We start from the raw sequence: 27938 nt of genomic DNA, 5'->3' as shown, positions 1-27938 counted from the left end.
AATTTTGCAGATTACAAAAGGCTAAACTTGGAATAAATGGAAAAAATATATTTGTAACTAGATAAGCAAAGAAATCTAAGTAACCATGCAATAGGGAGCTGAGTTCACTCTGACTATGGAGGAGAGTAGTTGTTTTGGTACAAAAAATAGGCCTAACTTCTATTATGGTCTAAATTTTCAGGACCCTGCTGAACCCCAGAGTTATCCCATGCTTTTATACTAGCATGTTTTGTCATTAGATTGAAACTCCAAAATGTTCCACAATTAAATTAGTTTGAGAAAGGGGGCATTATGCTGCTATTTCAAAACTAAACACAAATACAGAACCCTAAACCCAGGAGAGAATTACTTAGTAACTTGTTTCTAAGACTTAGTAAGTTTTAGAAACAAGAGTAAAACTTCAACTTAAAGTGTTAATAAATTTTCATTTGGCATCAAATAGGAGAATTTCTTCTTTTATAAAAGGGAATCATATTGAGCACCCCCTCATTCACAGAGCTGTTATAAAGCTCAAATGATAAATCTATATGAAGTGTTTAGCAAACTATAACATCTTATATAACTATAAACTGCTATTATTGCAACCCCTCCCACATATATGAAAAATTTTACTCAACCTTGTGTTCAGATTCACTTTAGAGGCCAGGATTTGCCCTAGAATGATACTTAAAAATGTTTATTGAATGAATGAAAATGAATGAATGAATGCTACAAAACAAGAACCATCTCATGTATTCTGTTCCCTGGATGACTTTACTGGTGCTGAGGGTAGCTGCTAGAAGAGGCAAAGGCCAAAAACATCTTCCTTTAAATTCAACCATTTTGAAATTCATTTGAACTAACGATTCTCTTTCTGATGGTTACAAACAACCTACAGTAATGCACACCTTCCTGTCAATCGCTTTAATTAGGCTAATAACTCAGCTGAGATAAGCTTAAATGGAAGAGAGAAAGAGAAAATGATAAAGATGAAATATGTTTAATACTCTATGATCTAAATTTCACTGGCAGGTAACATCAATCCCCTTGACATCTCTCAAAGTTTTATAATGAGTGATGGGAAAAGTTAAGAATTTTAGAAACTCTTTCCTACCACCCTCCATACTGAAAGACTCCTCTACTATTTGTTTTAACATCCTACAAAAACACAAATTTATGGAGCCTTTTAAAAATTATAATGCCTTAAATCTTACATTTAGTTAATTCACTAAGTCACCAAAGAATTAGAGAATTTCAGGATTGGAAGAGACTTCAGCAGCCATTCAGCTCAACCCACAGCCAGAAAATAATCCCCATCACAACCAACTTGACAAGTGATCAGTCAGTTTTTCTCTTAGGAAGCTTTTCCTGAGATCAGGCCAAAAATCTGCCTCTTTGCAAATTATTATTATTTCTTTTTTGGTTGAGGTGGTCAGGGCTAAGTGACTTGTCCTGGGTCACACAGCTACTAAGTATCAAGAGTCTGAGGCTGTATTTGAATTCAGGACCTCCTGACTCCAGGGCTCTATCTACTCTGCCACCTAACTGCCCCCTCTTTGCAAATTCTACTTATTGCTCCCTGGTGTCAAAAACACAAACCTAATTCCTCTGCCATGATAATCTTTCAAATACTTGAAGATGGAGATTATATCCACCCTTTACTTCTCACCCCTTTTCTCTTTTCCAGCCTAAAAATCCCCAATACCTTCAGCCAACCATCCCTTCTCTATTCTTGGCACCCTTTTCTGGACACTCTCAAGCTTATCTATGCCCTTCCCAAACTGCAGTGCCCAGAACTAGACAGATTACTCCAGAACAAAGTACAGCAGGTCATCTCAGATTTGACATATCCAAAAGAGAACTCATTATCTTTCCTCCAAAACCTGCCCCTCTTCCCAAAGTCCTTATTTCTGTCAAAAGTCCCGTTATTTCAGTCTCCTCAATATTATTCTTGACTCCTCTTTTCCTCACCACACATATAAAATCAGTTCATTATATTGTTGTTTCTACCTCCACACATCTTTTGCAGCGGCCCCCTTCTTGATCAGCTACCACTTCGGCGCAGGCTCTCATCACGCTTGCTTGCCTAGGCTACTACAGTAGTGAGCTATTAGGGAGTTCTCTAATTAAGTTACCTGGACTCCCCCCTCCCAAGTCCATTTTCTATACAGAAATCAAATAGTTTTTTTTTTAAAACACCTATCTATGTCCCTATCATACTCAATAAACTTTAGTGTCTCACTACTGCCTCTTCATTATACCTCACTCTCCTTCACTCACTCTAGGGGTCCAGCCCAACTAGTCTTTTCTTTGTTTCATATCTATAGTACTCTTATTTCTCATCTCCATGCCAGAAATGATTGGTGTTTACCTAACTCTACCACAGAATCCTTTTCTTTCTTCAAGATAAAGCTCAAGTATCGTCAGCAAGAAGACTTTTCTAATTAGTGTTCTCTCTAATTATATGTATTTAGTTAGACTTATATGTTGTCTTTCCTGATGGAATGTAGCTTCTTCAAGACTGAGACTACATCATTCTTTTTATATTCCCAGCTCCCAGTACTGTCTGGCACATAGAAGGTGCTTAATAAATGCTTGATTGTTCATTACCATTCTGCCTCTCTACACAGCTCCAAGACATCATTAGCTTTTTTTTTTTTTAGCTACTATACCATACTGTGGACTCATATGGACCTGGCATTCCACTAAAACTTCCAGATCTTTTTCAGATAAATTGCTATCTAACTGATCTTATTTTTGGGAAGTAAAATTTTTAGATCTAAGACTTTATTTCAATCCCTATCAAATTTCATCTTATTAGATTTAGCCCAAATGTCACAGCTTGTTAAGATCTCTTTAAGGATTCTAACAACCACTGTTACCTATTCCTCTAGGTTTCATATCATTTTCAAATATATTACATTTCACAAGTATATAAGGTATACCTATCAGATTTATAGTAAAATGTGCATCACATTTATATTATGGAAATATCACTGGGGAAAAAATGAAACTGAAAGCTATGCAATCATAATGAACAAGTTTGGCTCAAGAGAAAACAGACCTATAACTTTTCATCACACAAGTGGGGAACTAAGGAGGTAGAATATGGCTTACACTGTCAGACATACTCAATGTGTTAGTTTTCCTGAATTGCTTTATCTTCCCTTTTTTAAAAAAATCTTTGTTACAACAGATGGCTTATTGGGAAGAAGAGAGGGAAATATATTTGGAAGTGAATACAATATGAAAACAAAAAAACATCAAAATAAAAATAAGAGGGCAGCTAGGTGGTACAGTAGATAAGAGCACTGGCCCTGGAGTCAGGAGATCCTGAGTTCAAATCCAGCCTCAGACTCACCAGCTGTGACTCTGAGCAAGTCACTTAACCCTAATTGATCACCAAAAAAATAAAATAAAATAAAAATAAGATAAAACATTTCAAACAAATATCATTAAAAACCTTTTAAAACTGAAATTCCTTGTGCTTACTTCATCTGAAAAATTACTATCTTTAAAGAGATAATCCTTCCAACAAAAGATTTTAAGCTAAAATGAAACATATTTGGTTTAAAATAAAAGTAAACTTTTGCACTTAAAAATTTTTCTATTTGTATTTAGAATGACGTTTTTATACAGTAATCACAACAATTTATTTTTTTAAAATACAGCATGTTTTAGACACTGACTTAAAAAATGGTAAAGAGAATTTATTCATTCACTGAACTTACATTTCAGTGCTCTAAGATAAAAATGTTATTAAAAAATCTTTACACCACTGGTAATTGACAACTAAAGATTTCTTTACAGAATATTTGAAAAAATAATCCAGAATTTCTTTGCTAAATTCCAACTGCCACAGTTCTTATACCTTTTCCATTTCCACTGACTTTTTACCATCATGGTTTGGGAATAAAGGCAGCAAATTCAATATTTTGGTGTCCAAATACAAATTTCTCAATATAGCTCTAGAAATCTTTAGTCTGGAGTCTACGTTGTTAAAGTTTGATATTATAACTTTACTTAAGTAATGGATTCTTTCTGACTAAAGAATGAAACCTAATCTGTCTAAACAAGATAAATGTCTGTGGAGAATTCTTCCTTAGACATTAGTTACCTAATCTATTTTGATCTAAAATATTATTTCTAGAACTAGTTTATAAAGATAGAAATTTAACTTTGTAAATTTCCCTTGGGATTGTTATTGGAGTTTACTATCTAACCACATTAGATTTTTATTTTAAATACCAACATACTTGTTTTGCAATTGTCAAGAGGCCTTTAATTAAAAGCAAATTCCTAACACCCCCAGCAAAAAGATATGAAAAAAACTCATGTATTCAAGATTTTAGCCTTTGGTTAAGAGTGTTTTTCTTTTTTTAGGTGGAGAGGGAGGCCACTGCTTTCATTTTATTGAATTGACTTTTGGGGATTTGTGCATTTACACTTATTAGATGAAAAAAAGTTGTTGATACAACTCAGTCCTTTTTCAAGATAATCAAATATTTAAATACAAATTTTGCAAACTAGTTTATTATTTCTGCTTTGATTATGATTGTAGCAAGTTGTTAAACTTTGGCAACTTACAAATATGTTAGAAGCATTCTAGGGGTAGCTAGAAACTGAAGCTAGGGTTCCGAGGTGTATAAGGGTGTATACGGGTGCTTTCAACTGCTTCTATTTAGTGCAGAATAATTTTCTTATTTTGGATTTCGAAATGACTGTTATAAATCACAATTACATATGAGATTTTGCTGTAATGTCACTGCAACACCTAAATTTTTCAGAAGTAACTAAACTGCGCTGCCATTTTATCTAAATGTTAGGATTTTATTACAACTAAAGTCTGCACACTTGAAAACTTATAAAATAGTACTTAAGAGTAACTTACTTTGAGGGAAATGTTAAAAGTGAAACATTCTCAAAATCAAAGAAGCCAAAAATAAATTCATAATCCATGAACGGCTAACTTTGAGATTTTGGAAGAAAAGTGCTACGGCCTTATCATTTTGCAGTGTTCCCTGGGTTTGCTAACTATGCAGGCTTGCTAGTCTCAACCAGGTTTTAATAGAAAACTTAACACTATGGAAATTTTTGTTGTTGGTGGTGATGGTGATTTAAAACTTCCTAAAAGCAAAACTTTAGTGTACTTTTGGAGGAGTCCTGATGCCATAATATGTAAAAACCATTAAATATTAAATGGTATAAAACATTTGAAATTGAGCATCGAATCATTTAACTTTTGAGGCCTTTTCTTTTTTTAAGCTTTAGGGCAGGGCCACAGCTAACGGAGGAGGGAATTGAAAGCTGCAATCGCTTCATGTAAGAAAAAGAGTGCTCAGAAGAGGGAGACACACAAAAGTGCTTGTCATCTAACCAGGGAAATGATGACTGGGTGTGCGTGTGGGGACTGGGGGGTGGGGGGGTGGGGTGGCAAAGCAAAACGTCAGTCAGATCCTAATCTGCATAAAAATGATCTCGTGAAATCAGAAGGCTGCAAATCCGATGAGAAAACCATCAGGTTAAATATAGAACACGAAACCTAGTTGAGAGGTAGGGAGGAAAAAATCTGAAACAAACCTTTCTCTAGTACCACCAAACGAAGTTTGCAATGACGGTGGAATTATCTTGAAGGCTTAAGGGGGGGGAAGGAGTGCATGTAATGGAATTGATGGAACAAAACAAAAAAATGTTTAAATCATGCAAAATGTAACTGCAATCGTTCCCAGCTCCCCTCCCCACACCAGTCCAAAACCACCCCCATTTTACACACCGAAGATGAAGGTGATTTTTCTGTTTGTTTACCCCCTCACCCTCCAACTACTTCCCCCACCCCTCCCCCACCCCCACCCAACACAGGCTGAAGAAAACGCAGCAAACATTCCAGTACTAGGCACATGAGGATGAGGACTATTATTATTGAACCACAGACACATTATTATTATTATCGGACAGAAAGAGAGAGAGAGAGGGAGAGAAAGAAAGAAAGAGAGAGAGAAGAATTAGGGTTACTCGACCTTTCGTCCCCTGCATGTTCAGAGTCTGTCATGTTTTTGTCAAGAACGGGGTTGGGGGGTTTGGAGAAAAGGCTCTCAAAGGCCATGAGGCTGGTGGAGGAGGTGGTGGAGGAGGTGGTGATGGTGGAGGTGGTGGTGGAGGGATGAGCAGCAGGAGGTGGCGAGGAGGACACTGCCCTGTGGCCACCGACCAGAGACCCTAGCGCGCACACGCCCTGCTGCTGCTGCTGCCTGACAGAGAGAGACACACACACTTGGACTCGGTGATCACCACCTGCTCTCGGCCGCCGCTGGGACTCGGTGGTGAGAGATGATGAATTGGTAAAAACTCACGGTTACTTAGTGAGCGACACAGAGAGACACAGAGACTTTTCCAGTCTATTAACAATCACAGCAGAAAGATGGGGCTCTAACTGCAAACACAGGGCAATGGCCCCCCTCGCTGCCGGGCGCTGCTGGCGCTGCTGCTTTAGTCTCTATCCGCCGCTGCTGGCCGAGGCTTGGGAGCGAGCGGGTGGCGTGGAGGAACACGGGGATTTGGATAGTGGCCGTGGCGGTGATTTCTTCTCACCAACATGGCGGCGCCCGAGACAGGCAGCTCGACAAAATGGCGACGGCGCCGGCCGAAATGCCTTTTCCCCCGGACTCAGGGAGGAGGGATGGGGGTGGGGGGAGGTGAGACAGAATTCTTCCGCGCGCGGCCCTCGCTCTGGCGCCTCCGCTCCTCCGCTGCGCAGGCACACATGCATGTACACACGCGCGCGCGCACACACACACACACACACATACACACACACATACGCACACCCACATAAGCCCGGCCCCGGGCCCCACTGGGAAGAGGCCCGGGCGGGCGGGAGGGTCCTGCTGAGGGTGTTGACCATTGGGGAAATCTCCCTGCCAATCATCCCCTAAGGGCGGGGCCTCTCTTCCCTCCTTCGGTAGCGGCGGGGATAGAGGCGGAACGCCAACATGGCGGCCATGGCGGCTCTGTCACCCTTGGTGGGGGGGGAGGGCGGAGAAGAGGAGGAAAGAGAAAGTGGTTGCCCCCTCCGCTGAGGTAGGGACGGCGCAGGGATATCTCCGGGTGGAGATGAGAGTGGGCCGTGTCACGTGCAGCTTAAGGCTGCGGCTGAGCCGGAGAAGACGGCGGAGAGGAGGGGCATGGCCGCTGCCTGGCCCCCACCCTCCCAACACACAGCTCCCGTTGCGGTAGTAGGCCTCAAGGTCCGGCTGCCTTTCTTCTTGCCGCCGCTGCTTCTCCGTGCCCTGCTTAGAGAACAAAGGAGAGGGAGAGAAGGCTGTAGGCGCTTCCCCTTTCCGCGTTCCGGGGCTCTATCGGCCCGCAGGGTCTGGGGATCTAACAGAGCCTAAGGCATCTGGCGCAGCCTCAGTCATTTTGAGGTGTGGCTGCAGAGCTAGGCCTGAGCTAGGCCTGAGGCCGAGGAAATGGAGGCTTGGGAGGGGGAGCAGGGCCAGTTCGGTGTCAGGGGCGGCCCAAAGATCAATTCTACGCACCTACACCCCGACCTCCCCACCCCATTCCTCCCTTGTTGAGGGGCAGCCGCCGGCGGATTTAATATTTCATTATCGGTCTTTTGTCTGAGAATAGGCCTCACCTTCTTGGAAGTTATTGTTACTTTGTTAATACTTTACAAAAACAAAGTTTCCCAGGCACTGATCTCTCCAACGAAAACAAAGTATCCCAACCACGGTCTTTCTGAAAAGTGACTGTCCCTTTTTTGTGTGAGGGCCCTGCTCAATTAGGTACTTACTCATAACAGCTAACATTTATTTAACACTTTAAGGCTTGCAAGCTGCTTTACATGGGTCGTCTCATTTAATAAATGTATGCTTGTGGATTGACTGTGAGAGATGGAGTATGAAGAAATTACACTTGTATAACAAAGCTGTACTTGTACTTCGCATCAAATTACCTACTAGGTGATGATTTTTTTTTTGTTGGCTGCAGCTCTCAAGGTTATGTTCTGCATCTGATGAAATCTTTTTTGAGTATGAAAGCAGCACACTTACATTCCTTTATGTGTTTTTTTTTGTTATTATTCAGTTGTTTTTTCAGTTCTGTCTGACCTGCATGTGTACTGGTGTAGAATTTGGCTTTTGGCTTTAGAATAAGTAAAGAGGACCCCAAACTACTTCTAATTTGTGTCTGGTTCATACTTAACACTTTAATATTGAAGGCAAGTGGCTTGTTCCTTAGAATAATAATGACAGTTAATATTTATGTGTTTATGTAGCTAAGTCGTATGTTTTCATATTTAACACTTTATTAGGACAACTTGTTACATGAAATAATAAAACTGACCACTGCATAAGCTTTAAGATTTACAAAGGGCTTTACTAAACTACTAGATCTCAGAATTTTATTGTAGCCTTTAAACTGATAAGCCTCAGTGATTCCTCTACCTCTTAGCCCCATCTACTCATTTCTTTTGTGTTTCATCTGGTTACAGATAACAGACTTTTAGGTTGCAATAAGTATTTCATTTAGAGATATAAGTAAATAATCAGAATACAATGAGGTTAGGGACTTTCACTTTTCTCTTTGTGAAGGATACAAAATACCTAGGGGAATGCTTGGCATTTAGAGGAGTCTAATAAACACTTTTTTGTTAATGGGATTATGACCAACACAACTACTACTATGCTCCTTCCAGGTTACTATTAAAAACTAGTAAATATTAGGAGATATTTATTGGTTCAGTATTTTCTCTTGGAAATAAGAGAAGGTTGGGGCAGGCTTCTTATAGAAAGTGGTATTTTACTTGCAACTTAAAGCAAGTCAGAGGGGTCAGTAGCTGGAATAACAAGAGTGGAGGAGGGACAGAGAGTGTTTCAGGACTGGGAGACAGCCAGAGATAATGCCTGGAGCTAGAGTTGGAGTGTCTTGTTCATGGAACAAGGTCTGTGTCACATCTCAAACTTAGCTCATTCTATGAGTGGATCTGGAGTTAGAAAGACTTGACTTAAAATTCTCCCTCAGACTGGTACTACTTGTATAACCCTGGTTAAACTCACTTAACAACTCTTTGCTTTTGTTTCTCCATTTCCAAAACGTGGATAATAGCACCTATCTCCCTGGATTGTTGTGAGAACAAAATGAGATGTTTTTTAAAAAATATATTTTGTTTTAATCGGCCAATATCTTCCTTACTCTTCCATTCCAACTCCTGCAATTGAGAACACAAGAAAAACAAAACTTATTACAAACATGTATAGTTGATCAAAATGAATTTCTACGTTAGCCATGTAATTTAAATGAATTTTTATACTGGCCGTGTCAAAAATTTTTGTTTCATTCTACATTGAGTCCTTTACCTCTCTATCAGGAGGCACATAGTCAGCACTATTACCTATCGTAATTATTATTAACTACTATTGTTATTATTATTCCTTCCTTAGCACCATCTCTTAAAATCTTTAATCTTTAAAATTCAGCTCTAGCACCACCATCTACATAAGGCCTTTCTGATCACCCAGCTTCCATTGCCATCTATCCCTCCAAAATCATCTCATATCTACTTTTGAATATTTTGGGGCATTCATGTAGCATGTTTCTTCATTAGTCCTGGTTGTTAAGAGTTCAACACAATAGTATTCCATCATATTTATATGTGATTTATATTCATTCTCCAGTTTATGGACACCCCCTCAGATTCCCATTCTTTGCCACATGAGGTAATATTTGTAAAGTGCTTTGCAAACCTAACCTCCAGGTATTAACTAACCATGTTAGTTATTACTATTCCCTAGGGCCACCTCAGTCTCCTATTCAATCACTTTGCCTCTGTCAGATTCCAAGCCCCTCAGGAAAGTCCTCCTGAGGCCCTCTTCTGATTGGTGACTACTTCTCCTGGAACACTATTTCAGAAAAGCCCCAGTCACTTCCTCTTTTCTGGCCACTTCCTCCACAGCCTTCTCCCCAACCACTGTATACATAGCCTTTCTTTACCTATTATTCATCCAAAACAGGACTCATTGTCTTTTCCCTCAAACTCATTCCCCTTCTGAACTTCACCTTTCCTGTAGAAGGCACCACAAGAAGTGGCAGAAGGCACCACCCAGGTATGCAGCCTGTGTCATCCATTATTCTACTGTCACTCACCCCATATGTACAATCAGTTGTCATTTCTAGTCTTTACATCTTTTCACCCAGTTAGACACAACCCCATTCTCTCCATTCACCCACTTACTATTCCAGTTCAGTATGTTATTATTTCTCTACCATTTCTGGGCTGGACAATGGGAATAATTTTCAACCTGGAAAGACTTATGTGGACTGATGCTGAGTGAGGTGAGCAGAACCAGGAGAACATTGTACACAGTAACAGCTGCCTTGTGTGATGACTTTAATAGACTTAGCCCTTCTCAGCAATGCAAGGATCTCCGGAAGTCTCCAGATGGAAAATGCTATCCACATCTAGAGAAAGAACTATGGAGTTTGAATGCAGATCGAAGCATACTATTTGCTCTTTTTTTTCCTTCTCTTTTGTTTCCTGTTTCTTGTGGTTGCTCCTATTGGTTCTAATTCTTCCTTACAACATGACTAATGTGAAAATATGTTTAATAGAAATGTATATGTAGAGCCTCTATCAGATTGGATGCCGTCTTGGTGGAGGGAGGGTGGGAGGAAGGGGGAGAAAAATTTAAAACTCAAAAGTGTATGGAAGTGATGGTTGAAAACTAAAAATAAATTAATTTTAAAAAGAGGAATAATTTTCTTATTGACTTCTCTGTTTCACTGCTGTCCTCATTCCAACCCAACCTCCACATAGCAACTGTTAAGAGTGAGTTTCCTAAAGTGCAAGTCTGACTTTGTTACTTCCCTACTTAGTTAACACCCTGGCTCCCTCTAGTATGGATTCTAAATTCTTCTGATATTTAAAGTCCTTCACAATTCTTTCTCAATCTATCTTTCCAGCTTTGTTTCATATTTAGTCTTCTTTGTGTCACTTGTGTGCAGTAAAACTGGCCTTCTTAGTATTCTTCATACAGGGCACTCTATCTTTCTATGCCTTGGTACAAGCTGCTTCCTGTGTCTAGAATATCTGGGGCAGCTAGGTGGCAGAATGGATAGAGCACTGGAGTCAGGAAAACCTGAGTTCAAATGTGGTCTCAAACACCAGCTGTGTGATCCTGAGCAGGTCACTTAACCTTATTTCCTCATCTTTAAAATGGGAATAATAACACCTATCTTGCACATTGTTGTGAGAATCAAATGAGATGATAATTGTAAAGTGTTTAGCACAGTTTCTGTAACATATAGTAAGCAATATATAAATGTTAGCAATGATTATTATTACTCCTTCCTTACCACTACCTCTTAAAATCTCTAATCTTTTTTCAAGACTCAGTTTAAGCACTTCTATCTACATAAGACTTCTCTGATCCCCCAGCTTCCAGTGCTATCCATCCTTCCAAAATCATCTTGTATCTATATTTTTGTGTGTATACAACACGTATGTAATGTTATATTTTTGCTGTACACACATCTCCACTGGATGAATGTAAGCTCCTTGAGGGCAGATATTGTTTCACTTTTATATTTGTATACTTAGTGCCTACTACACAGTAGTACTTATATGCTTACTGTTGTTGTTCATTCCTTGTTTTCAAAGAGTACTAATGACATTACATTGAGCAGTCTTGACTTTTGTGTGAATTGGATTTAAGTGAGGTAGAGTAGTGAAAAGTTGTCAGCCTCATTCTCTCTTCCAGAATCATCCAAGTCCAGTGGCAGGATAAAAGTCAAGATGACTAGCAATGCAGTGGATGACCTTGGCATCTTTCATCTCTGACCAAGCTTCAGCCATCTTCATGGTCATTGGAACGTGCACAGGGTAGGCATTCCCTTAAGTCACCAGTGGTTTGAAACCTGTTGGCTACCCTCAACCTGGTTTAGCCCATCTGGTCCTTAGAGTACAGCAGCAAAACAACTGGGATTGCCTCCTTTTTAGTGTTATACACCTTGATAAAATCACATCTGTCTTTGAGGTTGGACCATTTGACCATGCTAAGGACTCTACAGGTAAGAACCTCTCTTTTCCCAGTTTTCAGTAGCAGTGATTCCTTAGGAGGTAGGCACTACAACATTGGCAGAGATGGTTGCCAGGTCACACCTCCACAAGGATTGCTTCCTTGCATGGTGACTGTGGGGGCTGGGCTGGAAACAGGGTAAGTAGCTAGGCAGGGGGTAGATGTTGCTATTTCTGGGTCAATTGGGCTTAGGGTACTAAACTGTTTCCCCTGGTGTCTGTGTGAATGGTGAGGGACATAGAAGTCTGGAAGGGATTTAAGAGGCTATTGAGTTCAATCCCCTTAGTTTTCAAATGAGGAATCTGAGGTCCAGGGAGATTAAGCAATTTGCCTGGAGAACCAGAGCTAATAAGCACCAGAGGTGGGATTTGAACTCAGATCCTCTGACTCCAGAGCCAGTGCCTTTTCTACTGTACCATAAGGACTTTGTCTTATATAAATGTAATCTCTCTGCACCCGTACCCCCCAGTGTTTCATGTGGTGTTCTTTTTGCACACAGTAGACTATTAATAATTGTTTGTTGAATGAAGTAATAAAGGTCAAAACTCATTCCAATCAATACCATGATTATAATAATGATAATAATAGCTAGCATTTATATAGCACCTGATGTATACCAAGTTTAGCCCATCTCCTTGGATGGTTTTACTGGGGTGTGGTTGCTGTGCATGCTACAGTTTCTTGGTGCCACAGGTAAAAGTTAGGTGACAGGTAGACACCAAAGGTAGGTGAACAGCCCTAAAAAGGGCTCAGGAAGCCCTCACACTAGAGGTGGTTGTCCTCCCTGAACACCCCATACACCATTTGCAAACCATTACCAAATGCTTACTGATTATTATAGTGCAGTATACCTAGCAGTTGCCCTTTGTAGGCACTTAATAAATGCTGAGTAAATACAACCCCCCATAATAATTTAATGTTTCACCATTATCCAAGTTCTACATTTATACTCATTTTATTTTGTTTATAGTGATTCTATAAAAGATCTCAAAGCATTATTAAGTAAATTTAGCAATTAAAATATAATTTTACTATGCTAATACAGGGTGTTGTTTAAACAATCTCATTCAAGTATCTGAGTGTAAACTGGATCTAAATGGGATTTCTAACCTTATTAGGGTATCCTATAAGGATATCTGGGTTTTCACTCTATCTGAGAAAATATAGTCCACTAGCTATGCAGCGTTATAATGAAAGGAAGACTGAAATGAATACCAAACAGGAGACCCAGTTTCTAGTTTAATTCTACCTATAAGTCACCATCAGACCTTAGACAAATCGCTTAACCTCTTTGAACTTCAATTAATAAACTAGTATTTATTAGGACATAAACAAATATGTACATACAAGATATATTCAGGGCAGATTGAAAATTAACTTAGAAGTGAAAGTTTCACTTTCCTCATCTATAAGCCTTTCCTAATAGAACCATTTTAAAGTGGAATGGGTTTTCCCTCCATTAGTGTTTGGCAGACCACTTGTTGAGAATGTTATTGGTACTAATTGGGGTACATAGTGGAGTAGACAGCCTCTGAATTCCGTGAAATAATAAGTAAAAGAAAGGAATAGCTACCTAAGTAGAGAGCAAAATTGTTTAAAATACCAGATTTTCCTTATGCAATATTAAACAGCACAAAACATCAATATTTTGTTTAGCTTATTTGGTAGTCTTTTTTTTTTAAGGCAATTGGGGTTAAGTGACTTGCCCAAGGTCACACAGCTAGTAAGACTTGGCAGTCTTAATGAATCACACTGTGTAGACTCTGGAGTCTGGACTCTAGACTCTAGAGGAATATAAGTTCTTTGAATACAGGAGATGCTTGATTTTTGTCCTTGTATCTCTAGATCTTGCACATTGCTTTTTACATACAGGTGCTTAATAAATTTTTGTGAGTTGATGTTTTCTTAGGCAATATCATTTTCCTTATTCCCAATTTTACATAATGGTTAAATAATGCTTTCTTGAGTAATAATAATCTTAGTTTTCTACCTGGTAATAACAATAGTATTTTCTTTGTGCACTTAAAAATGTTTTGTAATGTTATACCTGACTTTAATCTCAGTTGGATTTTGAAGAATAAGATACCTTGCACATTTAACACATGCACAATATTGTAGTGTAGTAGGGGCTTCTCACAAGTTGCTGTGTAAAGCTGCTGCAGGACATTCAACTTGTGCTACAGGAGGCTCAACACTTCAAAATAGCCAACTTTTCTACTCAGAGAAGATGGGATTAAGTACTTTTAACACTTCTACAATTCAAGTACTTTTAGCACTCAGAAATACTTTGTAAATTTACTAAAGTATTTAACTCAGTCCTCTGAGTAAAAAAACAAACCTCTCTAGCAGCTTTTTAAAATTGTTGTTTAATTGTTTTCATTCTTGTTCCACTCTTCATGAGCCCATGTGGGGTTTTCTTGGCAAAGACACTGGAGTGGTTTGCCATTTCCTTCTCCATCTTGTTTTACAAATGAGAAAACAGAGGCAAACAGGGTTAAGTGACTTGCTCAGGGTCACACAGTAAGTGTCTGAGGTCAGATTTGAACTCAGGAAGATGAGTCTTCCTGTCTTGGGTCCAGCACTTTATCCACTGTGTCATCTAGCTGCCCAAGAAGCTTTAAAAAGCAACATCTGAAAAGTCTTTCCCACTATACTGCATTATATATAAGTGATTAAATAGTCGGAAGAAATGAAAATGATTGGCAGCACATGGATATAATAAGGCTTTAAAGGGTTTATTCAGAAAGTACTCAAATTGGTTTTCCCCTTTTAAAAAAAAATCAGACTAATGTTATTTTGTTAGTTTTTTTAAAAAATGGCTAGCTTTGTTTATCAGTTTAATTCTTTGCTTTCAATTTTATTAATCTCTTCATTGATTTTAATAATTTCAACTTTTTTGCTTAGGTGGGAGGTTTTGATTTATTGTTTTCAAGGTTTTGTTCGTTGCATGCTCAATTCGTTGATTTTTTCTTTTATTCATAAAAATGTTTAGAGAGAGAAAATCTCCCCTGAGAACTGTTTCAGTTATATCCTGTACATTTTGGTATGTTGTTCAATCAGTGTCACTTTCTTTGATGAAATTTTCTGGTGTTCCTATAATTTGTTCTCTGATCCACCAGTTCTTTGAAATTATGTTATTTTGTTTCTAATTATTTCTTCAAGGGCCCTTTGTTGAATATAATTTTTCATTGCATTGTTATCAGTAAAGAAGGTGTTTAATATTTTTGCTTTTCTACATTTTGAGAGGAGGTCTTTTTGCCCCAAAACATGGTCAGTTTTTGTAAAGATGCCCTGTACAGTTGAAATTCCTTTCTATACCCATTCAATAATCATAAAAGACTGATCATCTTTGATGTTTTTCTTAAAATTGTACTTAGGTCCTCAACATCTTTTTTGTCTGAAAGGGGGTATATTAAAGCTGCTGATTCGTGCAGTTTCACTATTCACTATTATTCCCTCCATTTTGATTTTTCCTTTATTTAAATGTTACACTATTTGGTACATATATATTATATATCAATATTTATTTATTACCTATGGTGCCTACAAGCAAATGATAATGTTCTTGCTTATCTATTTTTATCATGTCTATATTTACTGTAGCGTTGTATGAAACCATATTTGCTATCCTTGATATTTTGAGTTCAACTGAAGCATAACAATTTTTATCATGTCTATGTCGACTGTAGCCTTGTAGAAATTATGTTTGTTATCCTTGATATTTTGAGTTCAACTGAAGCATAACAGATTTTACTCCAGCCTTTCATTTTAACTTTGTGAATCTTTATGTTTCAAGTGTGTTTCTTGTAAACAGCATATTGTTAGGTTTTGTTATGTAATTCCATCTGCTATCTTCTTCAGTTTTATGGGTAAGTTTATGTGAATAGTCACATATATGATTGTTAACTGTATATTTCTTTCCATTCTGTCCTCTTGTACTTTTTCTTCCCAATATTCCCAACTCTCTGTTTTTACAAATAAGGTGGTAAAATAGAAGTTTGACTGACACATGATCTATAAATGAAATAGGCTGTTTTTACAGTGTTGCAGTTCTCTTACCTTTGCCCTGCTCCTGATCCCAGGTTTCACTTTTTTCAGCTTCCCTTTTAATCCTCCATAATCTTCCTCTCTCTTATGTTTAAGTTTTTTTTCCCCTTTTGACTATTCCTTTAACTATTCTGACCTCACTCTTAAACCTTCCTCTCCTTCTCCCTTTTCCCTGTCGCTTCTTATTTCCCTTTTCAGTTTAATGCATTTCTTTGCCAAGATTTGTGTGTGTAGGCTGGATTTTTAAGTGTTTTCTATCTTCCTTTATCTGGTTCAGGAGAGAGTGAGGTTCACAGGATGTCAATTCCCCTCATCCCTTCCTTCATATTTGAATACCACTCATATTATGCACTTTTAATATTATGTTGATTTTCTTTCCCTTCCTCATCTTTTATTTCCCAGTACAGTCTCCTATCTTTCTCATTTTTGTTCTTTCTTGAGGCCATCAGAAATGAATGAAAACATCCACAGGACCTCTTTCATATTTACTTTTCTCTATGATCCTCAAATATATTGGGCTTCTGAGAATTCATTTGTTTCTTATCCCCCCCTCCATTAGCATGTAAACAATCCATCCCCTCATATTACCTTCCAAATAAACAAAAGAGTTTACCTTTCTGTTTATCTCAGCTCCTGTATTTCCATTTCAAAATGTCTACTAACTTTTGGCTTCCTCAAGAATGCTTGGGAACCTTCAATTTCATTAAAGATCCATTCCCCTCTACCTCGGACACTGCCCCCTTCACCTTCCCCTCACATTCTTAACTTTGCTGGATATGTTATTCTTTGTTGTAAGCCTTTATCTTTTGCCTTTTGTAATATTGTATCTAAGCTCTTATCTGCTTTAAAATGACAGGTGCTAAGTGTTGTGTGACTTTCGCTTCAACTCCTTGGTATTTGAACTTATTTTTATCTACTCTGGATTTTATCTACAATGTTCCCAGAAGTTTTTGTTTTAGGTTTTTATGTGGTAAACCAGTGGATTCTTTTCTGTTTTTACATTACTCCCTGGTTCTGAATTTTGGGCAGTTTTCATTTGTAATTTCTTAAAATATTGTATTCAAGGTTCTTTTGGGGAAGTCATAATTTTTAGATAGTTTGATAATTCTTAGATTATCTTTCCTTGATTTATTTTCTAGGTCAATTGATTTTGGTATTATATATTTTTATATTTCTGTTCCCCCCATTTTGAAATTTTGTTTTAATATTTTTTATCATCATTGGTTCATCATTAGTTAGAACTTGGAATTTTGTTTATTCTAAAGTGTCAGTTCTCTTTTCCAATTCTTTCCTCCCTACCAATTCCACTTCTGATTTCTTATTTAATTGGACTTGTAGGGTTGTTCTCTTTTAATTGGACTTCTTTTGGGGCCACTTTCTTCTTTGGGATTTACCCCAGGTCATCTTTTACTCAAAAGCATTTCTGCATAGTCTTTGGTGTTTCCTTTCATTTTGTCATCTTGGCAGCCTCAGTGTCTAGAGCAAGGAGTCTGTGCCTGGGTCAAACTCCATTCCTACTTTCCTAAATGGCATGGGCAGGTCTTGCCTGATCATAGTGGCCAAGACTAGGATCACCTTTCAAGAACTAGAGGGGAAGGTGAGGAATAGGATAAGTGGGGGTGCTAGTAGAAGGGTGTTTAGGAGGATAAGGGAAGGATCCTTAGGGGGACAATTAAGTTAAGTAATAGGAGGGTAAGGTGGTGGGTAGAAGTAAAGTAGAGGAGTCAGGAGAGATAGGAAATAAGAGATACACACAAATATAAAATAAAGATCAGGAGTATAATTTTTTAGGGAAAAAAACGGGGGTAGTAATCATGATCTCAGACAAAGTTAAAGCTAAAATAGATTTAATTAAAAGAAAAAACAGGGAAACTACACTATATGTCAGCCATATTAATCTGTCTTATTTTAGACTATTTAAAATAAGTAGACAGTATAAGGTTGCTGTGGTATAGGAAATTGATGAGTTGGTAGACTTAGAAAAATATGGAAAGACCTGGACTTAAGAAGAAACAGGTTATCCATCCTCAGAGAAACAGAGGACAAATAAGTATAATAAAGTCCTACATAGATGCATGTAAATTTATATGTCTATGTATGAGTATGATTATAGATATCTAAATATATGCATGTATATGTAAATGTATATGTAATATATATAATGTGTGTATATGTAAATATGTGTATGCATGTGCATATGCATGTATATATCTTTCTATGTACATATGCTTGTTTGTGTATGTGTATATGTGTGTGTACATATGTATATGTATACACACACATAGATCTGTGCTTAATTGTAGCCTTCTAGGAGGGTAAGGGGGGAAAAAGAATAAAGTAAAGAGTGAACAGCAGAGAAAACTTACAAGGAAGCAAAGAAAATATAGACAGCTGTGAACACAATGCATAGTATTTATTATATAGGCTTTCTTGAAATGGAAATTTATGCTCTATATTTTGAATCCTCTCATGTTCTGCTGTGTACATGACAATGCTTTTTTTCTTTTTTCTTTTGTATTTAAGTTTATATTTCTTTTTCTTTTTTTGTGTATTTAAGTTTAAAATAAATTAATAAAAAATCATTTTTTTAAAAAGAAGAATTCTGGGACTATTCCTGCAGTGAACTCTGCCTATGGCCTCTGTCTTACTACAGTGTTTCAGTGTTCACCGTTTCTTAGACTTTGCTTAGGGGCCCTTTTCCCTGCTTTGGAGATCAGGTGCTGTTCCCAGCCTGGGTTAGGCCTAAGGCCTCCCTTTTGCCACAGGGGTCTGGGGCTGTCCTTGATGTTCTCTTTGCTTGGGAGGCTTTCTTCTTTCTTTTGGGCTCAGGGGCTTCTCTCATGTTGGGCTCTGCCTAGGACCTGCTTCTTGCTATAGGGATTCCAGGTTGCCTCCTATGTGAGATTCTACCTGAATTCTTTCCCCACTAACTGTGGGATCCAGAGCTGTCCCTGCACTGAGCTCCCACCACTGACTGGGCTTTGGGGTTGTCCCCGCACGATCTTTTCCCGGTGCCCCTTTTCTGCTACTGAGCTAGAGGCACAATAGAACTTTCTAGTTGCTCCTGGGCTGCTTTTTGGACAGCTTTTGACCTTCCCTGGCTGGCTTACTTTGGGATTCCAGTGGTCCTCCTGTGTCACCCCTAGGCTGGGTAGAGGAGTCTATGGATTATTCTTTTCTTATGTACTTTGTATATACTTATCTGTATTCATATTGTTTTGCTGTAGGACAATGCAAGCTCTCTGAAAGCAGGGACTGTTTCATTTTTGCCTTTGTATTCCCCAAACCTAATACATTACCTGGCACATTGTAGGCTTTTGATAAATGTTTGTGGAAAGAGTGAATCAAAATAAAGCTATACTTTGACTACTACTTGAACCATGCAGGGCCACTGGGAAAGGGGTTGACTCTCTTGAAAACCAAAATGCAAAATTCCCTTTTTGGGAAGCTTCAGCCTTAAGGTAGTATTGTAAATTTGAAGGCAACTTTAGGATATAGAGATCACCAGAAGGTGAGAGATCCACTATTTATTGATCCCAAATAGTTTCCCCATTTGATGCAGGGGTGAGAGAAATTATTATTTTGCTATTATATTAACAACCTATTATTTAATCCCTTTATTTCCCCATTCAAGGACCAGCCCCTGTAGGTCAGTTAGCCAGTCTGAAGGACAGGGCTGAAGGAGGTGATTGCCCTAATTCTTAGGGTACATACTCCATGATTTGGGAAGTACACCACCCAGCAAGGAGACATTGCTTCTGTTTAGGGTGTAAAAGGAATCTAATCTAGGTGAATTCTTTCCACTAGGAAATAAGCCCATGGCATTGCACCCTTCTGTTGGAGTTTAGGGTGACCCTGCTTATGAAGGAGAAAAACAACCAAAGTGGTCTGGGTGGAGATGGATTCCTTTGTCCAGATTGCTGAAGGTCTCTGAGTTTCATAATCAAGCTACTTCTTCATTTAGTTGTCTGCCAATCAGATTTGATTTCCCCTGTCAGGGGCATTCCCTTTCCAAAAAAAAAAATATTTAAGGCATTTTAGTGTCTCCATTAGGTTTTTTTGGTTATGGAGAGAAATCACTAGCCATCAATTTATTGATTATTATCTAGCCTAATTAAGAAATTGATTATTAATCAGAAACTGTCTCTCACAGCTGAAAGCCTATTTTCTCCTTTAAGAGGAGATTTAAATTTAGGATAGTACTATAAGTCTGAAGGATTGGATAGGCCCTAAGTGAAGAGGACTAGGACTTTTGGGGTGCTGCAAAATCCCCAACATCACGGTACCGGGCCCTGCTGAATGAATTCAACTCAAATCTTCAGCCAGAGGAAAAGTTTATTAGTGATAAATCACATAGACCAGGTGACCACCGTAAAGAGGAGCGGGCATGAGAGGTTCTCAGCCTTGTGGGCCTGAGATTCTCAGCATCTGAATGAGGGCCAAGGTGGATCTTAAATACTAAAGTAACTTTGGGTGGCCAGAGAAGGGGGTTGGGAAAAGGGTCTAGGTAAGAATTCTAATTGGGGAGGTCTGAGAGATTGAATAGACAATGGCAATAGCTAATGGAGGGAACAGGAAGGCAGAAGTTTGAAAGGTATCTGCACAAAATCAAGGTGGGGCTAGGACTTTCAAAAGGAGATAAGGGGACTTAATAAGGAACAGTTTGAGACCAGAGAAGGCTTTTCTGGGGCCTATAGACAAAAGGGAGCCAGATTCTTTTAGGGTGCATCTGAATAAGATTAAAAGGTAAGGCTAAGGCTTTCAAAGGGAGATGAGGGTTTGGGGCCTGTGAGTCAGATTCCCTTTGGGGCAAAAGGGAAGATCTTGGCTTGGGCCCTGCCCCCATCACTAAGGGAAGGTGATGCTTTCTAGAGAGTGAAAGTACATTTTTGTAATTGTTTATGCATTCAAGTGAGAATGAGCTATTCTGTATTCCATGTCTGAGTAGTTTGATGTTTGTATGGAAACTATAAATTTCTATACAAAGTTTGTTCAGTCATCTCCCAGTTAAAGGACATACATTTTAATTCCAGAGTTTTAAAACTTAATTTAATTTTTTTTTTGCTGCAAATATAATTTTTATATAATTTACTGGAAATATCTATCTATCTATATTTTACTGCTGCTACATATTTTATGTATAAACAATGTCTGATCTCCTTTGGAAAATATACCTATCAGCAGGATTTCTGGGTCAAAATGTATGGATGTTTTAGTCACTTTTTAAAAAGTAGAATAATTCCAGGTTATTTTTCAGAATGATTAGAGTAAGTCACAGCTCTACTAACAGTAAGTTAATGTGCCTGTCTTTCCACAACCTTTGAAACATTTACAATTTCCATATTTTTCCATCTTTGTAAATTTTCTGAATGTAAGGTGAGATGTCAGAGTTGTTTGATTTGCATTTCTTTTGTTACTAGTGGTTAAGAGCAATATTTCAAATGGTTGTTTATAGTTTTAAAATCTCCTTTTGAGAACTGTTTGTTCACATGCTTTGACCACTTATCTGTTAATGAATGACTAAACAGACTGTGGTACGTGATTATAATGGAGTGTTACTGGTTGTATGAAACAACAAATATTAAAAATGAAAAAATGCAGATATTAGATGGGAAAATATATGAATTGATGTGAAGTAAGCAAAACCAGAAAATGATATCCACAATGACTATAACAAAAAAAAAGAAACAAAAAGTAATATTTACACCATGTAAACATAATGATCACATAATGATAAAATTTGGCTCTGAAAAAGAGAAGAGAAAATGTACTTCCCTCTCTTCTTTGTATGGGTGTGGAACATTTCATATGTAAGATCTTGTTGCTGAGTGCTTATTTTCTTTCTATCTTTTTTATAAGGAGTGGCTTTCTGGGGAAGCAATAGGAGAAGAGAATAATTGGAAATGAAGATAATGTAAAGACAAAGTTATCAATTATCAATTTTAAATTCTATATCAAAATAAGTTAATTATAATAGAATTAAGTTGTAAAAAAATAAAATTTCCCTTCATTCAAAGGACTCAAAATTTCCTGATCTCTTTTTCTCTCTGATGCTAGAGAATGTTGTAAATTGTATTATTTTTCATGAGTTTTGAGCTTATATGTATATATGTGTACATATATATGTAAATATAAGCAATTATAAATATAATTCATACATATCTGTTAAATCAATGTCACTCATATAAATAATTTGAAAACTGATTATTACCTGTTCCTTCTACATATCATAAATGATTGAACTATGTTGTATATTATTATTGTAGAGAGTAACTTTGAATAAAATAAATTTATTCAGTAGGTGCCAATTTCTCACGCTCTGTAACTTTGCTGGGATGCCACTCAAATTAAAAAAAACACAGGTATCCAAGGAGAAACAGAAAGTTAATTTATTATTATTATTTCAAACCTTGAGATTTGGGTGTCCCTCCACCAGAATACTCTGATGAAAGGAGACACAGACAGAAGCAAAGGACCTGATTATATACCCTAATGGGCAAATTCCCCCCTCCCACCAACTGGCCAATATTTGGCTCACATTCTCAATGTCCATAGAAACTGAAGACAAAACAATGAACACAATATACATATCTATATTTCTTAGTTTGCTGAAGTAATACCAAAGAAGCAATTAAAGATGTGCAGTCAAGCTAGACACTGTACTGTACAGCCAGGTCACCATGACCAAAATATAGCAACAGGTGCATCAACAAAATACAGGGGGGGCTTCTTCAGGAGTTTCAGGCTTGGCAAACTTTACTTAACAATGGCATAAGGGGGGGTACTTGGGGGTGAATTCCCGTAAATCAGGTGATTTCTAGTAAATTGAAATGCCTGCCTTGAGTCTAATACAATTTCTATTTATTCTTCTAAGAAGTTTTCACAGGACTCTCATCCCACTCAGCCTTATCCCAAACCTTAATCACACTGAGGAGTCTTCACTGGGACATTCCATTCAACTTCATGAAACACTCATCTTCTAAGATAGCTCTCACTAGTGTTGTTATAATTCTACACTTTGTAATATAGCATTAAACAATAGATCTGTTCATTGATCCGCTAGACCATGTCACAATTTTGGCAGCATTTGGCTTTTTAAAAAGTTAGTTGTCTAAAATTTTTGCTGTCAAAACATGATTGCTCAGAAGGAAAATGGTTTTCTGAGGCATTTTATTAGGGATTAAAATCACCTTACCATTTTCAAAAGGAAGAATTTTAGGAAATAAAAAGGCCTTAGAAGTCACCTATTCCAACCTCTTTATTTTAAAGATAAAAGAAACTGAGGCCTAGAGGGGGTATGACTTGTCTAAGGTCATATAGCCACTACACTGGTCTAAATGTAGGTCAGATCCCTAAAATGAAATGCCTTTGAAAATATAGGTGTTGAGGGAGGAAGGAGACATTTATTCTTTCTCTCATAGTTGTAGTCACAGAAAGCAAAAAGAAGATAACAAAGGAAGTATGGCATGAATACATTAACAAGTGCTTACACTTTCCTCCCCTCTTGAATGCCTTACTCTGATGAAATGAAAGGGAACATCCTTTGGGTAAGCAAAAATTGGACATGTTGCATAGTTTTATACAATGAGTTTGGCAGGATGAGTAAGTCCAAGTTGGAGACATAAGTGGAAAAGAAACCCTGAAACCCAGTCTCTGAGGGGGAATAACTCTTGATGGGGGAAGGAGAGGATCTCCCCTCCCCCATGTAATTTTGAAATAAAAACTCAATGAGTAAGAAAAATTGCATTCAGCAAGGAGCAGATGTATGCTGTCAAAGAAATAGCTACAGAAAGGCAGTCACTTGAGAGAGTGGAAGCAGCTGAGAGTTTGACCTCAGGCAACAGAGAAGGGAGTCATCTATGGATTCAGAGAAAGATAGCTCTGGCTATCCATGGTCAAGCTGTGAAGAAGAGCAGACCCTGAGGGCCCACCTGAGTAACTTGCTTAGCAAAGATATTGCACATAATGGGAAGCTTTGTGAGGGCTTGCCTAGGAGGTAAAGAACCTCCGGGCTTCATAGTACTAGAATAGTGAATAGTATTGGCTGCCTATGTTCCCCATGGTATGGATTATTGCCATTGCACTTTAAACTTGGGCTTACTTTTCCTGCAGTTGCTATGTATAATTGTGGGAGAATAGATCCCAGGTATGGAGGGAATTTTTTGTAACTACTACAGTTACTAGGGCATTCTAACAATTGTCTTTGCTATGAGTTAATTGTATGTACTGATTGTTAACGGAAGGTACATTGCTGGGGAAGGGGGTAGGATTCTAGGTCAACTCTAGAATCCAAAAGTAGTAGTCACTACTTTTTGGCATGTAGTACAGAAGGGGTGTTATATAGGTATACACTGAAAAAATATTTATGCATAATTGTCACATATTTCCTATAAAATGTATTAAGATTTCTTTCAATTCAAATAAAGATATTGATAGATGGATGGATAGATTGCCAAAGCCTAATCAGTTTTGATGGGTTTGGGGAAAGATGGAGGATGTGGGTATGCCTGTAGGTATTTCCTAGAGAGTTGAGAACAAGATCTAGTTCTGGGTACTTGTCGAATCATTCATATCTCCATGAGGATGAATAATTACATCTCAGACACTGGGAATAATTTGATAATTGGGCTAGTAATAAGAGTCAGAAATGACCTTTTGTGCTGGGCTTACAAAATGGAAATGAGAAAATTGCAACTATCCTTTTAGAGAAGTTCAAAGTGAAAGTTAAATACAAAACCAAAACCAAAGAGGAATAACATGTATAGTCTTACAATGTTCCATTTGGAAGCTATTAATGGTAACCTTAGATCAGAAGCACAGTGAAGTTTCACATGTGCTCACTCACACAACTGAAAGATTCTGAGAGGCAATAATAGTGAAGAGGTGTAGGACTTCTGGGGTGCTGGGGGACCCCAAGATCACAGTACCATGCCCTGCCGGAAAGAATTCAACTCAAATCTTCTTCAGCCAGAGGAAAAGTTTATTAGTGATAAAACACTTAGGGCTCGGTGATGCCCGTAAGGATGAATTGGCACAAGAGGTTCTCAGCCTTGTGAGCCTGAGATTCTCAGCCCCAAATGAGGGCCGGGGTAGATCTTATATACTTTGGGTGACCAGGGAAGGGTCTGGGAAAAGGTTCTGGGTGTGAATTCCCAGAGACAGGAATGTCTAAGAGATTGAATAGACAATGGGAATAGATAATGAAGGAACTGAAAGGCATCTGAATGAGATTAAAAGGTAGGCTAAGGCTTTCAAAGGGAGATGAGGGGCTGGGGCCTGTAGACAAGGGGAGCCAGATTCCCTTTGGGGCAAGGGGCAAAGACCTCAGCTTGGACCACACCCCATCAATAGGACTTTCTGCTGCAGGAGAGTTTAGTATTCTCAATTAGTAGATCTGCCATGAAAAGACAATACCATAACCTCTAATTATCTAAATATCCTGTGGTGTGAGTAAATGGGTTCCCAGTTCCTATTTAAGCCCTTAGGTTATAAATATAAATATAAATATATATATATATATATATATATATATATATATATATATATATATATATATATATGAAGAATAGGATAGCCTTCATTTCACTCCACAGAAAATTACAAAACAACTTAAAGGACTCTTAGAAGCCCATGAACACTGATGTAATTCTCCCCTTTCTGGTTTGTTTCACTTTCACTTCAGGTACCTATAATCTCTCATTGAAGTGATAGCTGTGGAGAGATGAATCAACTGGCTGAGTGATGGGACTTTATGAATTTCAGCCTTTTAAAAAGAGTCAAGCATTCTTTGAGATCTAAAACATGGCCAAGGATCTGGAGGAGTAGTGATGGCCTGAATTATGATATGAAGAAGCAAGACCCTGGACTTTGTCCTTCACTTTTACTGTGAGTCTATTTAGACAGTGAAGATCCAATGAGAAAGGGGTTTGCCTCTGTCTCAATCTTGGTTTTGTCTCCTTCCTGGAAGGAGTCTAAGCCTTAGTGTTAATACTACAAGACTTATTTTTTTATTTTTTTAGAAGAAAAAAACCTTTTACTGCCTTCCCCCCACCCTGAAAAAAAAAGGAGAGAGAAAAGAGCTTCTTAAACTGCTTTTCAGTATTTTAAGATCCTCATGAAAAATACTTCACTTTAAAACTGAAAGGAGGAACCCATAGATTTGTCTCATTTGAGGCCAAGTCCTGCTGCTCAGTTTCCCATCAAAAAAGCCTAAGGCAGTAATTGGAGGGTAACAGAAACCATTGTTGAGATCTCTCTCTGCACTTGTCTACATCTAATCAAATATTTCAGATGTCTTTGGCTAACTGGAAAAGCTAAGGAAGAACTAGGGAACTTTTAAGGAAATCAAACTGCATGTCTACAATGCTAGTTCTGGGAGGCAGAGGCAAAATCTGTTCACGGCCAGGGTGGGTTTTGAAGAAGTCAGTTTTCCACTTTTTCCTAGGGAGAGAACTCTGAAAGGATTATTTCTGAGATGTGCCTCAATTCTGTGGCCAGGAATGCTATGGCCTCACATTCTTCCAGGGCTTTACAGCAGACAGTTTCTGGTATCGTCGATGAATCATCACCATCTTCTCAATCTTCAAGTTTTTCACCTCAACTCTCCTTTTCTGGAAGGTCTTGCCAAGTTGGGCCAAAATGGCAGCCTGAAGGAAGAGTTTCGTCAACAGATTTTCCCACTTCTCTTTCTTCTCAATCATTTTCAATGACTTTTTTTATGGCCATTATTCGAAACCCTGCCAACTCCATACACTTCTCCAATAATGTCCACCAGCTTTCGGCCAGATTCAAAGAAACATACTGGAATTCGCTGTCATCTTTTACCTCAATTTTGATCTCTAGGCTCCTACCCATGAGCTCCTAAAAGCCGCTTCCTTCGTAGCCTTCTTGACCAGTTCTCCCACACTTGAGCCAGGTTCTTACTTCTCCTGACCAATGCTATCTTAACTTTGACTTGGGTCTGGCAGTTCTCAATTTCCTTATGTATGGCATGCTTTTTGGAAGAGTTCAGGATTAGGCAGGAGCCAGAGATGAAGAGCAGCAGCAAGGGACAGAGTTGTGATGAGGAAGAACAAACTTTGCCCTTGTCTTTCACTGATACTGAGAATTACAGTTATCCCTTCCACATCTGGGTGGGGTGGGGTGTGTGGTTTAGGGGTGTGGCACCCCCTCCATCTGCATAAGATTTTTTGGCCCTCCCTTCATTCTAGAGAATTATTATGATAATAAGAGATAAAATATGTTGATATAATACAATACTGTGTGCATATTTTATGCATTTCTGAGTTTCTAAACTTCTATGTCATCTGCTGACCTTCCTGTGTCATCTGTGACTTCCATAAACTCCCCCCAAAATTCCCATTTAATTTCTGTGTTGTGGTAAATATATATTTGGTAGCAGTTGCTCACCACATGAACTCAAGAGAGAAGATATTTCTTATAACACCTGGATGTTCTAATAAACCTGATCCATGATTAGGATTCTAACAAAGTTTCTCATAGGAAAAATTATATCAAAGCAACAGAGAAATAATTCATTTATACATTACAATCTTGTACATTCCTCTTAGGCCATAAAAGCTAAAAAGAAGGTAATTACATAATCACGTATTTCCTTCAACATCAAAAAAGTAAGACAAACTTAAACAGAGTCATAATCTCATATATCCCCTAAGGAAACAAACCCCATCAAACAATAAAAGATAAACTATATCAGGTGATAGATTAAACTACATTCAGAGGATTCTCAATTAGACTGATTGAGGAGGAGGATTTATATGTTGCCTAGGATCAGGGACAGTTGAGATTCTTCCTCTGGCTTCTTATTTGAGGAATGTT

The 27938-nt window shown here is 38.1% G+C and overlaps 1 protein-coding gene and 1 long non-coding RNA gene across 3 annotated transcripts in view; one reads left to right on the top strand and one right to left on the bottom strand.

The window, feature by feature from the left end:
* The window catches only part of ZC3H6 (zinc finger CCCH-type containing 6), a 78741-nt gene extending 71965 nt beyond the window's left edge, over window positions 1–6776 (bottom strand). The window contains exons 1-2 of one of the 2 annotated variants that reach the window (XM_020987519.2): window positions 5997–6776; window positions 5560–5614 (exon numbers count right to left, since the gene is read on the bottom strand). In XM_020987519.2, the coding sequence (XP_020843178.1) occupies window positions 5560–5614; window positions 5997–6012 (71 nt within the window). In that variant the 5' untranslated portion in view covers window positions 6013–6776. The remainder of the gene's footprint in view (window positions 1–5559; window positions 5615–5996) is intronic. The other variant, XM_020987514.2, reaches the window with a different exon arrangement.
* A 30-nt stretch (window positions 6777–6806) lies between these two features.
* Window positions 6807–27356, top strand: LOC110209241 (uncharacterized). The gene is made up of 2 exons (XR_013484620.1): window positions 6807–11857; window positions 25783–27356. It is a non-coding gene; the product is annotated as an uncharacterized LOC110209241 (long non-coding RNA).
* The last annotated feature ends 582 nt before the right edge of the window (window positions 27357–27938 follow it).

This window comes from Phascolarctos cinereus, unplaced genomic scaffold (assembly GCF_003287225.1).
Source record: "Phascolarctos cinereus isolate Bilbo 61053 unplaced genomic scaffold, phaCin_HiC Scaffold_2;HRSCAF=192, whole genome shotgun sequence".
In the NCBI taxonomy this organism is placed as follows: Eukaryota; Metazoa; Chordata; class Mammalia; order Diprotodontia; family Phascolarctidae; genus Phascolarctos; species Phascolarctos cinereus.
Note: the sequence above shows the minus strand (reverse complement) of the source record. Positions and strands in the feature narration are given on the sequence as shown.